General features: G+C 35.4%; 1 protein-coding gene across 1 annotated transcript in view; it reads left to right on the plus strand.

Moving 5' to 3' along the window:
• TMEM117 (transmembrane protein 117) overlaps positions 1-20,931 on the plus strand; it is a 556,036-nt gene that overhangs the window by 346,721 nt on the left and 188,384 nt on the right. Inside the window, exon 5 of the mRNA XM_003252270.3 lies at positions 17,135-17,232. Coding sequence (XP_003252318.1) covers positions 17,135-17,232 — 98 coding nt within the window. The remainder of the gene's footprint in view (positions 1-17,134; positions 17,233-20,931) is intronic.

The raw sequence follows: 20,931 nt of genomic DNA on the forward strand, positions 1-20,931 counted from the left end.
GAACATAAAGTAATATATGCAAATAAATAAAGAGGAAATTGAAAATATGGGTGAGGAATGAAAGACTGAACCATTTGAAAATGACCCAAACAGCACTTTTAGGAATAAAAATTTTAAATGATTGAAATGAAAAGGTCAGTTGTGGGTTAAAGAGCATGTCAGAAAAAGATAGAGAATGTTTAATATGTTTTTAAATGTAAGCAAACATTTATCATATTAAACAGCTGCCATAGTAATTTCTTTCTGAAAAAGCTTAAGCAAGTGTTAATAAAAGTCAAATGGAACTGAAATTCAGGAAAAATTTCCATAACATTTGGGAAGGAGAGTTAAATCATCATAAATTTTTCAAATTGGTGGGAGTAGAATGGTGATATTGATTAGTTCAGTTTTGCTAATTTAAGTATGCAGAGTGAAATTTCTAGAACAACTTCCTAGTGAATAGAAATCCAAACCAATATAGAAGAAAAGAAGAAATGAAATGAAAATGAAATCTCAGGACTGGGTGTGGTATAATCCCAGCAGTTAATCCACTTAATCCCAGCCTGTAATCCCAGCATTTTGGAAGGCTGAGGCAGGCAGATTGCTTGAGCTCAGGAGTTCGAGAACAGCCTGGGCAACATGGGGAAACCCTGTCTCTACAAAAAATACAAATATTATTCGGGCGTGGTGGCATGGCACACACCTGTAGTCCCAGCTACTTGGGAGGCTAAGGCAGGAGGGTCACTTGAGCCCAGGAGGCAGAGGTTGCAGTGAGCCGGGATTGAGCCACTGCACTCCAGCCTGGGTGACAGAGGAAGACCCTGTCAAAAATAAAATAAAATCTCAATTAATCTGAAAGAAAGCACAAAGAAAAGTTTGAGCACAGGAGCATATAAAATGAAGTGGTAGAAAAAATTATGTTAGTAAGCAAAATTAATGTAATTTTTCTGTTAAAGAGCAAAGATTAGCAGACTAGCTTAAAACATTTCCATCTATATGCTGTGCATTAGTTTTCTACTGCTGCGTAACAAGTTACCATAAACTTAACAGCATTAAACAAGACACATTTGATAGCCCACTCTTCTGTAGGTCAAGTCTATGTGGGCCCCACTGGGTTCTCTACTTAGGTTCTCATAAATCTGAAATCAATTACTGGCCAGACTTGGCTCTTTCCTGGAGGAGCCAGGGAAGAACCTGATTCCCAGCTCATTTAGCTTGTTGGCAGAATTCAGTTCCTTTTGCTTGTAGGGCTGAGGTCCCTGTTTCCTTTCTGGAAATGGCCCTGGCCACCCTAGGTCTTTTCAAATTGTCTCTTCCATGTCAGCAAAGGAGAGCATCCCTGCATTGAATCCCTCTCTAGCTTCCAATATCGCTGAATTCTACTGCTTTTTAAAGGACTCATATGAGTAAATTAGTACCACCCAATAATCTTTCTTTTGCTCTCATCATAGTCACAGCTTCCACCTAGAACTAAAGGGAAGGGGAATTACACAAGAGCAAGGGCCATAGGAGGTCATTCTCGGAATTCCATCTCACATATACTGTTCTCAGAGTCATGTTTAAAACGTAAAGTAATAATGCCTGGAAAACATATGCCAGGAAAATACGACCTAAAACAAAGTTGATATAGTTATATTGCTATCTAGAAAAATAGACTTTTGACAGGAAACAAAGCATTTTTAGGATTAAAAAAAGATACTACATAATGAACATGTAACAATTTTAAACTTGTATGTGACATATAACACACTTCCAAAATTTATAAAGAATAAATTAGGCTGGATGTGGTAGCTCGTGCCTGTAATCTCAACTACCAGGGAGGCTGAGGCAGTAGGATCACTTGAGGCCAGGAGTTTGAGACCAGCCTGTGCAACATAGCAAGACCCTGTCTCTAAAATAAATAAATAAATAAATAAATAAATAAATAAATAAATAACTGGGCATGGTGACACACACTTGTAGTCCAAGCTACTTGGAAGCCTTAGGCAGAAGGATTGCTTGAGCCCAGGAATTCTAGGCTGCGGTGAGCTATGATTTGTGCCACTGCACTCCAGCCTGGGCAACAGAGCAAAACTATGTCTCTTTAAAAAAAAAAAATGAAAGAATAAGTTGACAGAATTTGCTAATTGTTAAATCTACCATCATAGTGCTTATCGTGGAAAAGAAAAAGCACTGAAGATGTAAGCATTAAGCATTAAGAATTTAGAAAAACAAAAGAACAGGTAAATCAATCAAAAATATATTAGGAAGCAAATAAACATATGAGCAGAATTAATAAAAATAAAGGTACTATATAGAGGATCAAAATATACAAAATTTGTTATCTGAAAGGCTAATAAAACTAACAAATATAAGATTAATCAGGATTAAAAGAGTACAAATAAACCATGTGAAAAAAAAAAACTATCAACAGATGCAGCAGAGATCAAAGATGTAACCATATGCTTCAATAAAGAAAAATATCAGAAAAGTAAAAGGAAAATATCTTGGATATGTAATTACATCGGATATATTAACAAAACAGAAAATGAAATGGTTTGACTAAAACACTTTTACTTGGTGTAATCTTAAAAATATGTCCTAAAGCTGATATTTCACTTATATTTAAAATAAAAATATTTGGCTTTATTTTTAGACACAATGCAAAGTAGGATTTCTTTTTACAAAGTTACACATTTAGGTCATTGCTTTTAAATTTCTAAGTTTTCTATTATGAATATCACCGAAACACTCATTCCGTAACATTATATCTGCTCTCAAGCAACAATACAATATAGAAACAATGCTTATGCAAACTTACAAACCATGTTACTGGATAGTTCCCTTACTTCTTAATCTTTCAAATTCTGAAAATGGTTATGGTTATATCAGATGGCTGAGTTACCTGTCTTTTCTTGGACTTGCCATTTCCTAACATTAGAAACAAACATCAAGCCTATAGTTATCTTCCGCACATTAGCCTACAGATTTGGGTTTGTCACCCTATAGAGCTGGCTGAACCATTTTGATAGGTGGTATTATGCAAACAATATGGCAGGCTACCGAGTGGTGCAGGACCTAGGAGACTGAGCTAACTCTTTTGGCTCCATCATTAGGGATAGCATGTAGTAGGCATTTCATTTAGAAAACTGGAATGCCGAGGATCTTTAAGATGAGATTTATTTTCCCTTTGAGAAAATATTTGCTTTTTTTGTGTTCCAAGGGCTCCTTTGTGGATAATATTTTTTATGATCACATTTCTGAAAACATGCTTTATTTTTCTTTCTATTAGCTCTCCGTCCCTGTATACATTTTCAGAGCCATTATATTATGGTATATTGTACATAATTGCTTTCTCTAGTAATGATCAGTTATCCATGTTAACAAAGCAGAGAAGGTATGCATCCTGAAAGCTACTCATTCTTTCAGGCAAAAATAAATGCTCAATCATATAATATTGGGCTAATATTGTTTGATAATTTAGCCACCCATAAGGAATGGCATGCTAGAAGATGGCGTAAATATTTTTTTTTCTGCTGGCTTCTTGCTCAGCGAAACCAGTGATCATTCTCATTTTTTCCATTTATTCTAAATTACAATTCAATGTGGCGGAAAGCAAATCACACTGGGGCACATCATATTTATTTTGTATTTGTTAACACACTTTTTGAAACTCTGCAGAACTTGCCTGGAAAGGTACTTTTTGATTGTGTATATTTCTGTATTCAGATGATTCAGGTGTCTTTCTCTAAATGCTTCTTTATTCTGAGACATGCCCAGTTTCCTTACTTAATAATAAAACAGTCCATCAGTCATTGTAAATCAGTAGGGATCCGGCAATAAGGCGCAATACATCACAAAAGCAGGGCAGGCTATCACTGAGATAATAAGCAGGTGCATTAATATTCATGCATTATGAAATCCTGGTTGTGCCTCTAAAAAGCTGTAGAATACATTCCAGATTTAATGTTCACCAGTAGATGTTTGCCAGTAATTTTAAGATACTTCTTGTGGCAATTTATTCAAGGCATCACTAGGTGATTTAGGAAACTTCCATCTGCAGTTTCCATTCACTTAACTGTATACTCAGGTAATGTTCCTCAGTGAATATGCATAATCCTTTCTGCTTAGCCTTTGGGTTGTTCTTTGTCTCAGTTGGAAGTGATGTTGTGTAAGACGGATCATATGTGTATGTCTGACTATGTGATGTGCTGTGTATGGTTAGAATAGGAAGGGCAGCAAAAGGGGGGTAAAACTACATACATACATCCTATATAGTACAGTATTTACATAGTGTCAAAGACATGAAATTTAGACTTTGTTTCCATCTCAGAGTAATTTAAGTGCGTGCATAAGAAAATAATGCTATGCTACAGTGGATGCAAAATTACCAACAAAGCAGGGCCACCACAGAGGATGCTTGTATTGCCTATTCCATAAGCAAAGTTAGGACCTCAAATAATAAATGAGAAAAACTAACCAGAAACTCTTTACCTGTCATGATGATGTTGGGTTTATTACTGTTGTTAACATTCTGTATACATAGGATGGACACACACCCAAAATTCATTCAGATGTTGGGACCAGTGATGTCAGACTTACCCCAAGAGGGTATAAAAAGATTTATTTCATAAGTAGTGAGGCTTTCTGGGGAGAGCATGGAGGCTCCCAGGCAAATCTGAAAATAACTTGAGCCAGGACCAAGAAAGGAACATTTTTATGGTGTACTTGGCGTGAAACCAGGGTGAGGGTTTCCATACATGGTTTAAACTTCCTACTGGTACCAAAGGAAGGGGCACCATAGTTTTCTTATCAGTTTTCTCAAGTGTCAGGCAGAAAGCAAAGAAGGAGGGGTGAGGCTTAAATGTTGTAAGCAATCAAACATCAAAAAAATGGAGTCATTTTTCATACTACAGTTATGATGATGTTGGGAGAAACTTTGGGAAATATGACTGTAGTATATTTAGGACTTAATATGCTTAGAAGCAGAGAAGTAAAATGAACAACTTGAAGAAATACTGGAGCCCTGTGGTTCACCTCGCCTCCTCTCCAATTTAAATTCTGACCTTTTCTGGTTGGTAACCAGTGTCTCATCACTCCTAGTCGGTGCTCATGTCCTTCATCATGATAAAGAGTCTTTCCTCTTGGCCTGTGTATGTGAAGATTTTCTCATTTTGATGTTGGCTTTGGCTGTTGGTAAATCTGTATATCCTGAACCATATTCCATGGGCGATAAAAGTTCTCAAGCATTAGATCTGCTTTTACAAATTAAAAGAAATTCAGTATCTTTCCATCCTGTCACTGAATGAACCACCATAGGAAATTTCAAAGCATATGTTAAATTATGGGCCTTCTTAATATTGAAAGCTTGGCATTAATTGGCTATACATACTGAAAAAGTGCCAAATACTTGCTTATAATTTCACCTATTGTTCCTGATGTGAACCAGTATATGACCACAATATACTGACCAATATATGACCACATTTTCCTCAATGAAATTGAATAAAATGATATCAACCAAGTCAGGAAAAGAATATTTCAGTGATGGGTCAACTCTTCCCTAATTGTCTCAATTGACTTTCTTAGTTGTGCAAGGAACTAAAAGAATGTTGGCCATGATAACAATTATACCAGGACCTTTATTGAAGTATTTAAAAGATAATTAAGGAAACCTATGAAAATCCTATTTCTGGTGGCATATTTTGCTGTAATTTTCATGAGATGAGAGACACTACCAATGTGGGACTATGGTATTACTATTATCTTTAAGAGAAGAGGTGAAAAATCTACCTACTAAATGCTGTTAAAGAATATTTAGCAGCCGGGCGTGGTGGCTCACGCCTGTAATACCAGCACGTTGGGAGGCTGAGGCGGGTAGATCACCTGAGGTCAGGAGTTTGAGACCAGCCTGGTCAACATGGTGAAATCCCATCTCTACTAAAAACACAAAAATCAGCGGGGTGTGGTGGCACGCACCTGTAATCCTAGCTACATGGGAGGCTGAGAGAGGAGAATTGGCTTGAACCCTGGAGGTGGAGGTTGCAGTGAGCCAAGATCGTGCCACTGCACTCTGGCCTGGGCATTAGAGCGAGACTCCATCTCAAAAAACACACAAACAAACAAACAAAAAAACAAAAAAGAAACAAAAAAAACCCTTAGCATTCCATTTATGAAACACTTTTCATGTTTCATTCATGTCATAAAGATAGGTAGTCAGATAAACCCAATGTTTAGTTTACCGCATATACTGAATATTAAACAAAATGTTTCTTCAAAATTATCTCTCAAAAGAGCTGAAACGGTTTTATGTTCAAACTCCTACAGAATCTCCTATTACATTTATTTTATTTTGAACAAAGTTGTATTTGGGGAAGACATTAATAGAAAACATTGTTAATTAAAAACTGGCTTTGAATGTTATTTAGGTCATCTGATGGATACTGTTAAAAAAGGAAACAAGCCTCTCATGGAAATACTAATTATTTCGGGTGATATATGCTCAAATTTGCCAAAAATCTGTGTTACTGTAAATGGGCCTCTTAGAAATCACTTTAAATGACAATTCAGAAATTTTGTTTTAAAATAGAGAAGTTTTAGCAATCAACCAAAAGAACACAGAGAACAGGAATCAAATATGCTAACTTTATATTAAGACTAAGTGACATATCTAACTCTGAATCATCTGTAATGGAGGGTTCCCAAATGTAGTGACGGTCAACTATGTTTCAAGACAATGAAAAGAGGAAACATGATGGTTACTGATCAAAGGCAAAGTTGGTAAAGGACAGTTCTTGAAGGTAGGTGCCGACTCTAAAAGCCCTGGCACAATGCAGGTAGAGTGTGCTGGCTGAGTGGGTCCTGCCACCCCTCAACATGAGCCTCTTGGATGCAGAAAGTCTGGAAAAAACTCACATCATTCAGATGTCAATCAGTTCCAAAGGAACTAGCATGAGAATTTTGTTACCAAGAAGAAAAAAGGAAGAAAATAATAGGAAAATCAGCAGAAGTTGGAAGAGTCCTCCACCAGAAAATGCTACCAAGGACCAGAGGAAAATGGTGACCAAATATATTCTGATGAATTTTTTAAAATCAGGGAAGTAATTGCGTTTTAAAATGAGGTTTCAAAGCAATGAGGTTTCAAAGCAATGGCATAAGAATTCAGAGAGGATGATGTGAGACAATTGAAGATGAAACAAGAGCTGGTGGACTCAGGAAAGAAACATGAAAGAAAGAAATTTAGATAAATAAAGGTCACATTGAAATCTCTACAAATATTACTTGACACACTCCAGAATCCTCAGTATAGATACTAACTCAGTGAGCAAAATTGAAAGCTAATAAGTAATGTAGACATAGAGGACAGAGAAAACCAGCATATACATAATTGTTGTCCCTAAAAAATAGAACTAAAGTAATGGAAAATAAAAGTCATGGATTAGGATAAGATTCCAAAAAGACTGAACAGAACAAAGGAAAACTTGAATTCTTAGATTGAAAGGGCAAATCATGCCTAGAAAATTGACACAAGTCAATAAACTTAGCAAAATTATTCTACTCAAAATATAAAAAGAATACTTTATAAAACTAATTTACCTGGAAAGATGGAAAAAAATAATTTCAGGTTCAGTTTTCTCACTTCTTAGCATCAACAATGTTAAGGCAATAAAGGAATGCCTCCAGTTTCTTAGGGAAAAAAATGTGACCCAATAATTTAAAACTCAGCCTAATTATTGGCCAGGTATTTTAAAAATAAACAATTTGGTTGTAGGCTATATCATTCTCTTGCCAATTTAGTTTTAGGGTCAAGTTTAAAAGAAATGCGTAACATCCAATTATAAAGCAGAATGTAGAAATATTCCCAAACCCTAAGAACGTAAAAATTAAATATAGTGTGAGAAAGTAAAATATTTTTATTTTCTCATTTTTTATGGATGAGGGGAGAAGATATCATTAAAGATGATAAATAAAATAGGAATATAAGATATTCAAAGAGTTAAATATGTTAATAGGAAAAATAATAAAATAGGGTAGTGAAGGGGAAGAAGACAAAAGGGGAGGAAGCAGAAATAAAATTTTCTTGTCCATGCTCATAGTAGGGAGTAAGTAAAATCTAAATAAATAGAAAATATTAATACATGCCTAAATGAAGTCTAATTATAAAGATAATAATTAGAACAAAATAGAAACCTTTCATATTTTAGAAGAATGCACATAAAAAGGTATGATGGTTCTTTGATGCCTAGTTTGTTTATTTTTTAACATGAAGGCATGTTGAATTTTATCAAAAGCCATTTTTGCATCTATTAAGATGATCATGTGGTAACTGTTTTTAACTCTGTTCATGTGATCCAGTAAATGGATCATATTTATTGATTAGCATATAATGAACCAAACTTGCATCCTAGGAATAAAGCCTACTTGATTGTGGCAGATTAGCTTTTTGATATGGTGCTGGATTTGTTTGCTAGTATTTTGTTGAAGATGTTTGTGTATATGTTCATCAGGGATACTGGCCTGCAGTTTTCTTTTTTCATTGTGACTCTTCAAGGTTTTGGTATCACAATGATGCTGGCCTCATAGAATGAGTTACGGAGATATTCCTTTTCCTTGATTTTTGGAATAATTTCACTAGGATTGGTACTAGCTCTTCTTGTATGTCTGATAGAATTTGGCTGTGAATCCATCTGGTCCAGGACTCTTTTGGAAGTGGTAGCATTTTTTTTTTTTTTTTGAGATGGAGTCTTACTGTGTCACCCAGGCTAGAGTGCAGTGTCGCCATCTCCACTCACTGAAACCTCTGCCTCCAGGGTTCAAGCAATTCTCCTGCCTCAGCCTCCCGAGTAACTGGGATTGCAGGTGTGTACCACCACACCTGGATTTTTATCTTTTTCATATTTTTAGTAGAGACAGGGTTTTGGTACGTTGGCCAGGCTTGTCTCAAACTTTTGACCTCAGGTGATCTGACCGTCTTGGCCTCCCAAAGTGCTGGGATTACAGAGGTGAGCCACCACACATGGTCTTTGTTGTTGTTGTTGTCGTTGTTACTGATTCAATGTTGAAATTTGTTTTGGTCTTTTCAGGATTTCAGTTTCCTCCCGGTTCAATCTTGGGAAGTTATGTTTCCAGGAATTTATCCATTTCTTCAAGTGTTTCTAATTTTTATACGTAGAAATGCTTACAACAGTCTGTAAGGTTTTTCTGCATTTCTGTAGGGTCAGTGATAATGTCCCTTTTGTCATTTCTAATTGTGTTGATTTAAATCTCTCTTTTTAACTTAATCTGGGTAGCACTCTATCAATCTTGTTTACTCTCTTGAAGAACCAACTTTTTGTTTTGTTCATCTTCTGTATAGATTTTCATGTCTCAAATTTGTTCATTTCAGCTCTGGTTTTGGTTACTTCATTTCTCCTGCTAGCTTTGGGGTTGGTTTGCTCTTGTTTTTCTAGTTCTCTAGGTGTGATGTTAGGTTGTTAATCTGAGATCCTTTTAACTTGATGTAGGTGATCAGCACTATGAAATTTCCAGTTAACACTGCTCTAGCTGTGTCCTAGAGATTCTGGTATGCTCTTTCTTTGTCTTCATTTGTTTCACAGAACTTTTTATTTGTGCCTTAATTTCATTCTGTACCCAAATGTCATTCAGGAGCAGATTGTTTAAGTTTCATTTAATTGTATGGTTTTGATACATCTTCTTGATATTGATTTCTATTTGTATAATGTTGTGGTTTGAGAGTGTAGTTGGTATGATTTTTCTCTTTTTGAATTTGCTGAGAATAGCTTTATGGCCAAGCATATGGTTGATATTAGAGTATGTGTCATGTGCAGCTGAGGATAATGTATATTCTGTAATAAGAGCCATCTATGGCAAACCCACAGCTAACTTCATGCTTAAGGGGCAAAATGTGGATGCATTCCCCCTGAGAACCGGAACAAGACAAGGATACCCACTCTCATGACTGCTATTCAAAATAGTACTGGAATTCCTAGCCAAAGCAATCAGGGAAGAGAAAGAAATAAAAGACACTCAAATAGGAAGAGAGGAAGTCAAATTCTCTCGCTTCACAGACAATATGATTCTATACTTGGAAAACCCTAAAAGGCTCCTAAACTGATAAACAACTTCTGTAAAGTTTCAGGATACAAAATCAGTGTACAAAAGTCAGCAGCATTTCTGTATGTCAATAATGTCCAAGCTGAGAGCCAAATCGAGAACACAGTCTCATTCACAATAGCCTCAAAAAGAAAAAAATACATAGGAATACAGCTAACCAGGCAGGTGGAAGATGTATCTACAATGAGAATTAGAAAACACTTTTGAAAGAAATCAGAGATGACACAAACGAATGGATAAACATTCTATGTTCATGAATAGGAAGAATCAATATTATTAAAATTGCCATATTTTCTACAGCAATTTACAGATTCAGTGCTATTTCTACCATTTTTCACAGAATTACCCATAGTCTATTCTAAAATTCGTATGCAACAAAGAAGAGCCCAAATAGCCAAAGCAATCCTAAGCAAACGGCACAAAATCAGAGGCATCACACTACCTGACTTCAAACTACACTACAAACCTACAGTAACCAAAACAGCATATTGGTACAAAAACAAATACAGAGACCAATGGAACAGGTTAGAGAACCCAGAAATAAAACCATACACCTTCAACCATCTGCTCTTCAGCAAAGCTGATAATAACAAGCAGTGGGGAAGGGACTCCCTATTCAATAAATGGTGCTGGGATAACTGGCTAGCCATATGCAGAAGAATGAAACCGACCCCTTCCTTTCATCATATACAAAAATCAACTCAAGATGGATTAAAGACTTAAATATAAGATCTAAAACTATAAAAACTCTAGAAGAAAATATAGGAAGCACCATTCTGAACATAGGCATTGACAAAAATTTTATGATGAAGTTCCCGTAAGCAATTGCAACAAAAACGAAAATGGACACATGGGACATAATTAAACTAAAGAGCTTCTGCCCAGCAAAATAAACTTATCAATGGAGTAAATGAACAACCTACATGATATGGTTTTGCTGTGTGCCCACCCAAATTTCACCTTGAATTGTAATAACCCTCACATGTCAAGGGAGGTGCCAGTGGAGATAATTAATCATGTTTCCCCCATACCGTTCTTGTGGTAGTGAATAAGATTCACGAGATCTGATGGTTTTATAAATGGGAGTTCCCCTGTATAAGCTCTCTTGTTTGTTACTATGTAAGTCATACTTTTGCTTCTCCTTTGCCTTGTGCCATGATTGTGAGACCTCCCCAGCCATGTGGAACTGTGAGTCCATTAAACCTCTTCGTTTATAAATTACCCAGTCTTGGGTATGTCTTTATTGGCAGTGTGAGTACAGATGAATACACTACAGAATAGGATAAAATATTTGCAAAATATCCATCTGACAAATGTCTGATAGTCATAATTTATAGGGAACTTAAATAAATCAACAAGCAAGAAAACAAATATATAATCTCTTTAAAAAATGGGCAAAGGACATGAACAGACACTTATCAAAGGAAGACATACACATGGCCAACAAGCATATGAAAAAAAAAGCTCATCACTAATCATTAGAGAAATGCAAATCAAACCACAACAAGATACCATCTCACGCTAGTTAGAATGGCTATTAAAAAGAAAAAAATGACAGATGCCAGCTAGGCTGCAGAGAAAAATGAATGCCTATACGCTGCTGGTGGGAATGTAAATGAGTTCAGCTACTGTGAGGAGCAGTTTGGAGATTTCACAAAGAACTTAAAATAGAACTAATATTTGACCTACCAATCCCATTACTGGGCATATGCCAAGACCAGCTCTGTTGTGGAGACCCTAACCCAGCGAAGCTAGAGGAATTAAGACAAAGACACAGAAATAAAGTGCAAAGTGGGAATCAGGGGGCTGACAGCCTTCAGAGCTGAGAGCCACGAACAAAGTTTGACCCACATATTTATTGACAGCAAGCCAGTGATAAGCATTATTTATTTTATTTTATTTTATTTTATTTTATTTTATTTTATTTTATTATACTTTAAGTTCTAGGGTACATGTGCACAACGTTAGCTAAAAGCATTCCTTATGGGAAACAAAGGGACAGGCTCTGCCTTGTTATCTGCAGCAGGAACATGTCCTTAAGGCACAGCTCGCTCATGATATTGTTTGTGGTTTAGGAATGCCCTGAGCAGTTTTCCGCCCTGGGTGGGCCAGGTTTTCCTTGCCCTCATTCCGGTAAACCAACAACCTCCAGCATGGGCATCATAACCATCATAAGCATGTCACAGTGCTGCAGAGATTTTGTTTATGGCCAGTTTCTCATGGCCTGTTTATGGCCAGATTTGGGGGCCTGTTCCCTGCAGGCATATGCCTAAAGGATATAAACTGTTGTACCATAAAGACAAATGCACATGGATGTTTATTGCAGCACTATTCACAATAGCAAGATATGGAATCAACCTAAATGCCTATCAGTGGTAGACTGGATAAAGAAAATATAGTACATAAATACCATCAAGTACTATGCAGCCATAAAAAATAATGAAATCATGTCCTTTGCAGCAACATAGATGCAGCTAGAGACCATTCTCCTAAGCAGATTAATAAAGGAACAGAAAACCGAATACTGCATATTCTCACTTATAAGTTGGATCTAAACATTGACTATATGGAGGCACAATGATAGGAACAACAGATACAAGGGCCTACTTGAGTGGGGAGGGTGAGAGGAGGGTGAGGACCCAAAATTTCCACCTATCAGATACTATGCTCACTACCTGAGTGATGAAATCACTTGTACAGCGAACCCCAGTGACACACAATCTACCCATGCAACAAACCTGCACATGTACTCCCTGAACCTAAAATAAAAGTCAAACAAATTTTTAAAAAGGTATGATGGATGACTAAAGCAAGAAGAAACTAAACAGCTTCATATGTGCTATTATTGAATGAAGTCAGTATATTGTTAAGTAGAAATAAATAAAATCACATACTATCAAATAAAATTTTATCTGTTATATTCATTAATATCCTTTATGTATATGCTTGTTTCTTGATTTGTTTGTCTTAAATGATACTCCACCAATTAGTGGCTACCTCAAGAGCGACACTACATAGCCATGGTTATTTTTCTATTTTGGCCTTGTATCCCTAATAAATCAATATTTTACATGAATATCACATGCTTAGCATACAACTATATCAAATATGACTTTAGATATAGTACATGCAGTACCTGCATGGGAATTAGCTTGTAATCAGGCTAAGAAGATAAGAATGGCAAAAGTAGAGAATCATACAGAATGTCAATTAATAGTCAGTTTTGTCACACAAATATTTTATGAAGCCCTCTTAGAGACTGCAGGCTTCAGTGACCTCCTTCCCTCTGATTTTTAATAGCAATTATAGACTGTATCATAGTTTCACATTAAATTATGTCTTTATCTTATTCTAATAGTTCAGTATATGATAGTCTTGTCTTTATAGAAAAGATTGTCAAATCCTTTGACTCTAAATCCATTTGTGTGCTGTATTACTGATGTGAAGCAAAGTGATTGGATAGAAATCTCAGATACGAACAATAATACACCAATAATTATTATACCACCTGCTAATATACATATTTTGTGCTCATAGGTGATTAATAAGAAAACAAGGTGCAGAGAGGTTAATTACCTTGCCCTAAATTTAAAAAAAAAAAGCCTACTAAGAGATATATTTAGGGTTAGAACCCAGGCAGGCTGGCTCTGGAAATAGTGCACATAATGGTATAATAGATGTGTGACCTTGCTCTGTTATTTAACCTCATTGACTTATCTTCCTCCATTGCTGAAAGGTGGAAAATAATGACTTACTTTACAAAGTTGCTGTGACTCTTAATAAGAAAAATCCATTAAGAGCTTTGTAATCCATGAAGCTGTATAGCAAATGTGAAGTATAACTCTCGTCATTGCTATTTTCATGCTGTTGTTGCCTGGCATCATATATGCTCACCTCAAAGGAAAGCAAATATTTCACTTAGATTTCTGTAGAGATAATTTTTTTTTACAATCATTTACTGACTTTTAAACCACAAAATGCATGTTTTTGCTCAGATTGCACAATATGTGTTCTAAAATAAGTTATATTCTACTGAAAAAGATTGTCTGACAAGCCATGATGCGGTGAGTGCCATAATGAGGTTCTGAGTTCTGTACAGAGACCTAGTAGAGAGGAAAGGGGAAGGGAAGGATTCTGAGACTGAAAGAGTTAAGCACATTTCTCCCAGCATAGAAAGATTTGCAATTTCAAATTCTAATACCTGCCTGTGAGAGAGGTATTCGCAGGTTTTGTGTATTTATGCTACACAGAAACCTCATGGCATTGTCTTTAGTCTCCCTTTCCGGCATCTTCTCCCACAAAGACTGTCCTTGACCAACACCAGAAATGAATTTGATTTCTCTAATGCAGGAGATAATTGGATTTTTCTTTATGGAATGCATCCCTTTAATGACTGTCTCTGCTTCTGCCAATTTAGCCGCAAGTGACCTGACATTGATCTGATGATATGACTTAAAATAAAGAGTTCGAGCTGGAGGTGGCAAAGATCAGCTGCCTGGCATCAGAAAGAATGTTTTTTTTTTTTTTTTTGCTTCATCTAACCATTTTCCTGAGAAAATGCTTTATCCTTGAATGTCATTTTTACAAAACATGCAGCTGTAGTAATTGGTCATACAGCAGCAGATTGTCTCCTTCTAGAAAATATAATAAGTATTTCCCAGAAAGTGCCCTGGAGAAAACACTGAAAATTGAATAAAACCCACCCAGTAATCATTCTGTTCCTTGGAAATACTTATTACCATGTTGATTCTTTCTGGAACAGGGTAAATATTGCCTAAGAGAATTAATTAAATCTTTTAAAAGTCGGATGCAACAAGAAATATTTATTTACATATTTATTCATGTAACCTTTAGGTTTTGTTAAAATATTTGACACTAGACCTGTTATTAAAGAAGGTTATAAAGGAACAGTGGCTGAAATTGTAGTATTTGGAAAAAACAGCAATTTCTTCCTCAAGAGAAGTTATGATATAAAGCTCTTTTTATACCTAAGAGTATATGAGATTTAAAATTCTCTATTTTCACCTTTATTCTTTTTTTTCAGTAACAATGTAATTCACTTGATTCATGGTTAATTTTTATTCTATCATCTTCCCCTTACTCCTTTTGATAAGTATCATGAATCATTTTGATGGAAAATACAATCCATGGGCATTAGTTTGAGCGAGAAAATATAATCCTGTAATTTAAAAGGATCAAGAAGAAAATAAACAGTTGAAAAAACCATCGATGAACTAGTTTCTCTTTAAAAATAAGCAAAAAGTGTTTTCCGTTATGAATTCTTAATATTAGTTGCATTCACATTTATATAGTGATTGACAGTTTAAAGAGAAATGAACTGAAAGTTTATATTAAAACCACGCATGATTGTTGAATCTTTTTTGATTCAACAATGAAGCTGCAAATTATTGTAGGCCCTATGTTAGATAGAGCCTACATAAATCTGTAGTGTTACTCAGTGAAGGGGAATGGACTAACTTTGGTTCTCATCAACCAAGAGAGTCTTGGGAACTTTATTCCTAGAAATGACATTGAGAAATAATATGAAGAATTAAAATCAGATCTTTCCTGGAAACTAGAATCCTTATCCACCATTCTGATTGTGTCACCTAAGTGAGCATGTGAAGCATTGACATGCCAGTGAATGTTTCCAGAGACCATTTTGGATGACCCTGCTTGAGAATTGATGTGCCTTCCACAGGAAGTCCGATATTATTGAAGGGGTCACTGATCTAAAAGGACTCCCCACTGAATCACAATCTTTCATCATAAATGATTAAATTTCACCCATTTCAAGGCCACTGTTGAAAGCTACACTTAAATGCAATGATAAAGCTTTAAGCACAAGAGAAAAATTTATTTTAGTGGATGACGAAAATTCTCTCTTACTCAATGCAGTAAACCTCATTTCGTTTCTGTTTTCATAATTTTGAATCTGTTTTGTCTGGATTTAAACATTATTAATTAAAATCATAAGTAATTGAATAGTGTTCTCTTGAAGGGGAGGCAGATTTTCTGGAAATGGGAAAAATGTGCATGTATATATCATACACACACATTTATGTAACACTTTTTTAACGGAAATTTATTCTCCATCCTCACTGGATTTTTAAAATACATTTCTAATAGATTAACTATTTATAATACTTTGGGCTTCTGCTGAAACCATTAATATGTGATGTGGTAGATGAGCAATGTACTTTGTTAATGGATCTTTAAAAACAGGCATTTGTATCTTAATTTATTTTATAATTTCTTCTTGAATAAATATTTTGGTCTAGTATATAAAAATCCCTTTGACATTAGAAGGGGTAGAAAGATCTTCACCATCAAGGATTTCAAAGCCTAGTGAAGAGAAAAAAAAGCATATAAGTAAGTAAAAGAGAAGGTAGAAGGTGATACATGACATGAGAAGGATGGGTCAAGAACCACAGGTTTTCTGTAAGTGGGAGAGAACAGTGAAGACATCACAATAGTAATATGACTTAGGCCTCAGAAGATGGGCAGAATCTGTGCAGGTGAGGAAAAGAGGAAGAACATTTTTAGATGAAGGCATAGAATTGTGGGTGAGAGAATGCTAGGTAATTAGAATAAATATGCTATAGAACTGGGTATGAGTACTTTACCACACATATAATTGGAAGAAGTAAGGAAGAGGAAAAGAGAAGATAATATTTTGATTAATGATATTGCTAAAAATCTAGACATTAGGGAGTGCTTGAGTTTTGGATTTAGACAAACTTTGAAAGAATATAGTATTTTATTTGTTACATATGCTTTGTTTCTATGGTACCGTCTTATATCCAGTAATCTTAATATTTAAAAAATTCTTAATATCTGACATGTTGAATGACTTTAAATGTGCTTATTCCATATGTACAGTCAAAGAAACTATTAAAGTTTTTAATTGAATGAAGTATATCCTAATTTTTGTTTCTGCATATGTTATAATGTTAAAACGTGTACTTATTCTGTTCTCAATAGAATGTAAATTATAGGCTTATAGTTAAATCTGATTTTAAGATTTCTGAAAGTGCTAAATAAGTTCCTTTCATTGCTTCAGGTCACTGATATGATGCTTCAGGACAAACCCTATCCTGACTGGGGAAAATCAGCAAGAGCTTTCTGGAAGAAAGGAAATGTTAGGATCACTTTATTCTGGTAGGAAATGGTTTCACTTATTTATTTCTGCCTTGCCTCATCCACTAAAGGACTTGAGTTGGGTGTAATTTTCCTTACAGATATAGAATTCTATCTAGAGGAACATTTTTGGTAGCTACTATGCTCCATTAAAACCATTATCCTAATTATTTTATGAATTAATTTCTTCTTACATATTGTGTATATTCACATTTATAAAATATAAGTTTTGCTAATATAGTGATACAATTAAGATTTAACCAATGGTAAGTTTTTGACTCAGCAAAAACAAGCTGTAATTTTCATCGGTAAAATCTGATAGATGAAACTGTCTCCTATAAATACTAAATTGCCTAGTATATTTGACAGGATATGATTTTGCTCTGAGAAGTGATAAAGAAAAGGAACCTCCTTACAAATCACATCTTCTACGTTGGCATTTCTTTTTTATGTAGTTTCCTTTAGCTCTCCAGCCCAATCTTTGCAATTAAAAAACAATCCATGTCTTATGGAACCTTGTTTTTTGTGAAATCACCATTATTTATGTGTATGTGAACAAGTTCAAACAGAAAAGATAGGAATGGAGTGGCAGCAAGAAGGGCACTTTCACGTGGCTGTGGGACACTCCCCAAGCACAATGATTCTACGTGATATAATATACAGTTGAATAATTATATAATCCCAAGAAAAGTTATGTAAACTAACACTTACAAATGCTCTATAGTATTTCCCCCTTATCTATGGTTTTGCTTTCCCTGGTTTCAGTTACCCTTGGTCGACTGCAGTCTGAAATTATTAAATGGAGTGTTCCAGAAATAAACCATACATAATTTTAAATTGTGTGCCGTTCTGAGTAGTGTGATGAAGCCTCATACCCTCCCGGGAGATCAGTCGTCTCTTTGTCTAGCGTCTATCCATGCTGCCGATGCTACCTGCCCTTTAGTTACTTAGTAGCTATCTCACTTATCAGATCTATTGTCAAGGTATTGCAGTGCTGTGTCCAAGTGATCCTTATTTTAGTTAGTGATGGCCCCAAAGCACAAGAGTATTGATGTTGGCAATTTGGGTTAAGCCAAAGAGAAGCGATATGGCTTCCTTTAAGTGAAAAGGTGAAAGTTCTCTACTTAATAAGGTAGGAAAAAAATCATACACTGAGGTTAACATATCGTATTCTGAGAAATATGGCAAGAATGGATCTTCTGTCCCTGCAATTGTAAAGAAGGAAAAATAAGTTTGTGCATAGGATATATAGGGTTTAATACTATCCAGGACTTCAAGTATCTACTGGGGGTCTTGGAACGTACGCCCACCAGATAAGGGGGACTACTGTAATTGATTATAGCTGGCGTGGTATATATTATCCTGTATACCTGCCTTTTGAAACAAAAGAGAAAAAAATCTGTTTATTCTTGGATTTAATTCTGGCAGTTGATTTTTTTTTAATGCAAAAGCTTCAAAAATCGTAATAACGAAGTATTTGAAAATATACACTATGTTATCTTTTGTGCTTTAGTACTATCATTAAATGTTGCTGGAGATATATGACATTTTGAACTCAATTCTTAGCAGGTAAACAAAAGTGGATTTTCAATACTTTTATGAAAATGAATATGTTTTTTAGATGTGTATTCACACCTCATCTTCAAGAGACACATGTGGCCTATGGTACTATTTAACCTCCATCTTTTTTCCTATTTGTAAACTTCCCATATAGCTTTTCTGAATAATATATAATTTAATGATTATAAGAAATATTTATTGATAGTATGTTTTGCTTGAGGCAGCAGGCCAAAGACTTTACATCATATATCTTTATTTATTTAATCATGACAATCCCATAAGATAGGTGCTATTGTTATAGGCATAGGTCTCTGACTCCAGAGCCCTAGTTGGTAATTATTACACTAGGACTGCCTCTAGGAGAACAAAAGCTACATCAGTGTGCAAATTTCCAAATGATTAATGTTAATTCTTGTTTAGGTAGGTGCTAAAGAAGAACATACAGTTCTTGGGAGCCCTCTTCCCCACAAAATTCTCTACAGGGGTTTTAAAAGTCAGAATTTGAAAGGAGATAAACTAATATCAAATGTGTTTATAGATGGTCTCTCTTTAAACAATATTTATTTACTATGTTTACACATGTTTCTTATTAGTGTACTGATACGGTCTCACTCTATGTCCCCACCCAAATCTCATCTTGAATTGTAGTTCCCATAATCCCCACTTGTCGTGGGAGGGACCCAGTGGGAGGTAACTGAATCGTGGGGGCAGTCACCCCCTTGCTGTTCTCGTGATAGTGAGTTCTCAGGAGATCTGATGGTTTTATAAGGGGCTTTTCCACGTTTGTTTGGCACTTCTCTCTCCTGCTGCCACGTGAAGAAGGATGTGTTTGCTTCCCTTTCAGCTGTGATTGTAAGTTTTCTGATGCCTTCCCAGCCATGCGGAATGGTGGGTCATTTAAACCTCTTTTCTTTATAAATTACCCATTCTTGGGTATTTCTTCACAGCAGCATGAGAATGGAGTAATACATGTATCTTCAAAGGTAGCTGATTGATGACTGTTCTCTGCTAGTTATCAAGGTCACATGTATACTATTTGCAAGGGTAAGCCATGTATTCTATAGGCCCCTATGATTGCTGTCATTAGCTGTTCTTAATCATGATTGCTGTTTCAGAGGAGAGAAATCCATTAATATGATTTTTTCTTTGAACATTATCACTCAGGTCTATGTATCACCAATGTCTTACAAATGTTATTTTTTTAAATTTTTATTTTTTTTGAGACAGAATCTTGCTCTGTAGCCCAGGCTGGAGTGCAGTGGCGCAGTCTTGGCTCACTGCAGCCTCTGCCTCCCAGGTTCTAGTGATTCTCCTGTCTCAGCCTCCAGAGTAGCTGGGATTACAGGCACGCACCACCATGCCTGGCTAGTTTTTTTTTTTTTTTTTTTTTTGTATTTTTAGTAGAGACAGGGTTTTGCCATGTTGGCCAGGCTGGTCTTGAACTCCTGACCACAGGTGATCCACCCACCTTGGGCTCCCAAAGTGCTGGGATTACAGGTGTGAGCCACCACACCTGGCCTCAAATGGGTTTATTTTTTAAGATATGTGATAATATAGACCAGTGGGTATTCTAAAACGTAGTTTAAATGTTATAAAAATGATAATTTAATTAGTCACTGGCAAATAGATAATATTCTTAAATAGAGAGCAAACTAAAATTCACACTTTTTTGTAGTTATTGTTTCTGTAAAATTATTAATAATTAGGCAATAGATTGTTTTCACTGTTATATTTCAAAAGTAGTATTTCAAATCATTGCATAAAGTAACTGAAGAACAATTTAAATGCCACTTTAAAAATTTTTTCCATTTTATCCATTTCTATACATTTAGATTATCTTGACAATGGTATTCATGGTTGTAAAAAAGGAAAAGCTGATGGAAAAAGTTGAATATAGAAATTATGTGGGAAGCGAAGAAATCTTCCTTTTTGTTCATACTTTTCACATAAAAGGGATTTAGCGAGTAAAAAGGGCATTTGGTGTTTGGTTTGGTTTGGTTTTTTTAGCCCTAGGAGATAAAATACAAAACTTACTGGCAAGGTTTTAGATTAAATAAAAGGCAGTATTTACATACTTTATGTTGCCCACTCAAAAATGGGTATTTTCTTTTGATTTTGCTTTAGTTAAAGAAAGAGAGATTAGTGGGAAAAAAAAATGTA

Source organism: Nomascus leucogenys, chromosome 11 (genome assembly GCF_006542625.1).
Source record: "Nomascus leucogenys isolate Asia chromosome 11, Asia_NLE_v1, whole genome shotgun sequence".
NCBI lineage: Eukaryota > Metazoa > Chordata > Mammalia > Primates > Hylobatidae > Nomascus > Nomascus leucogenys.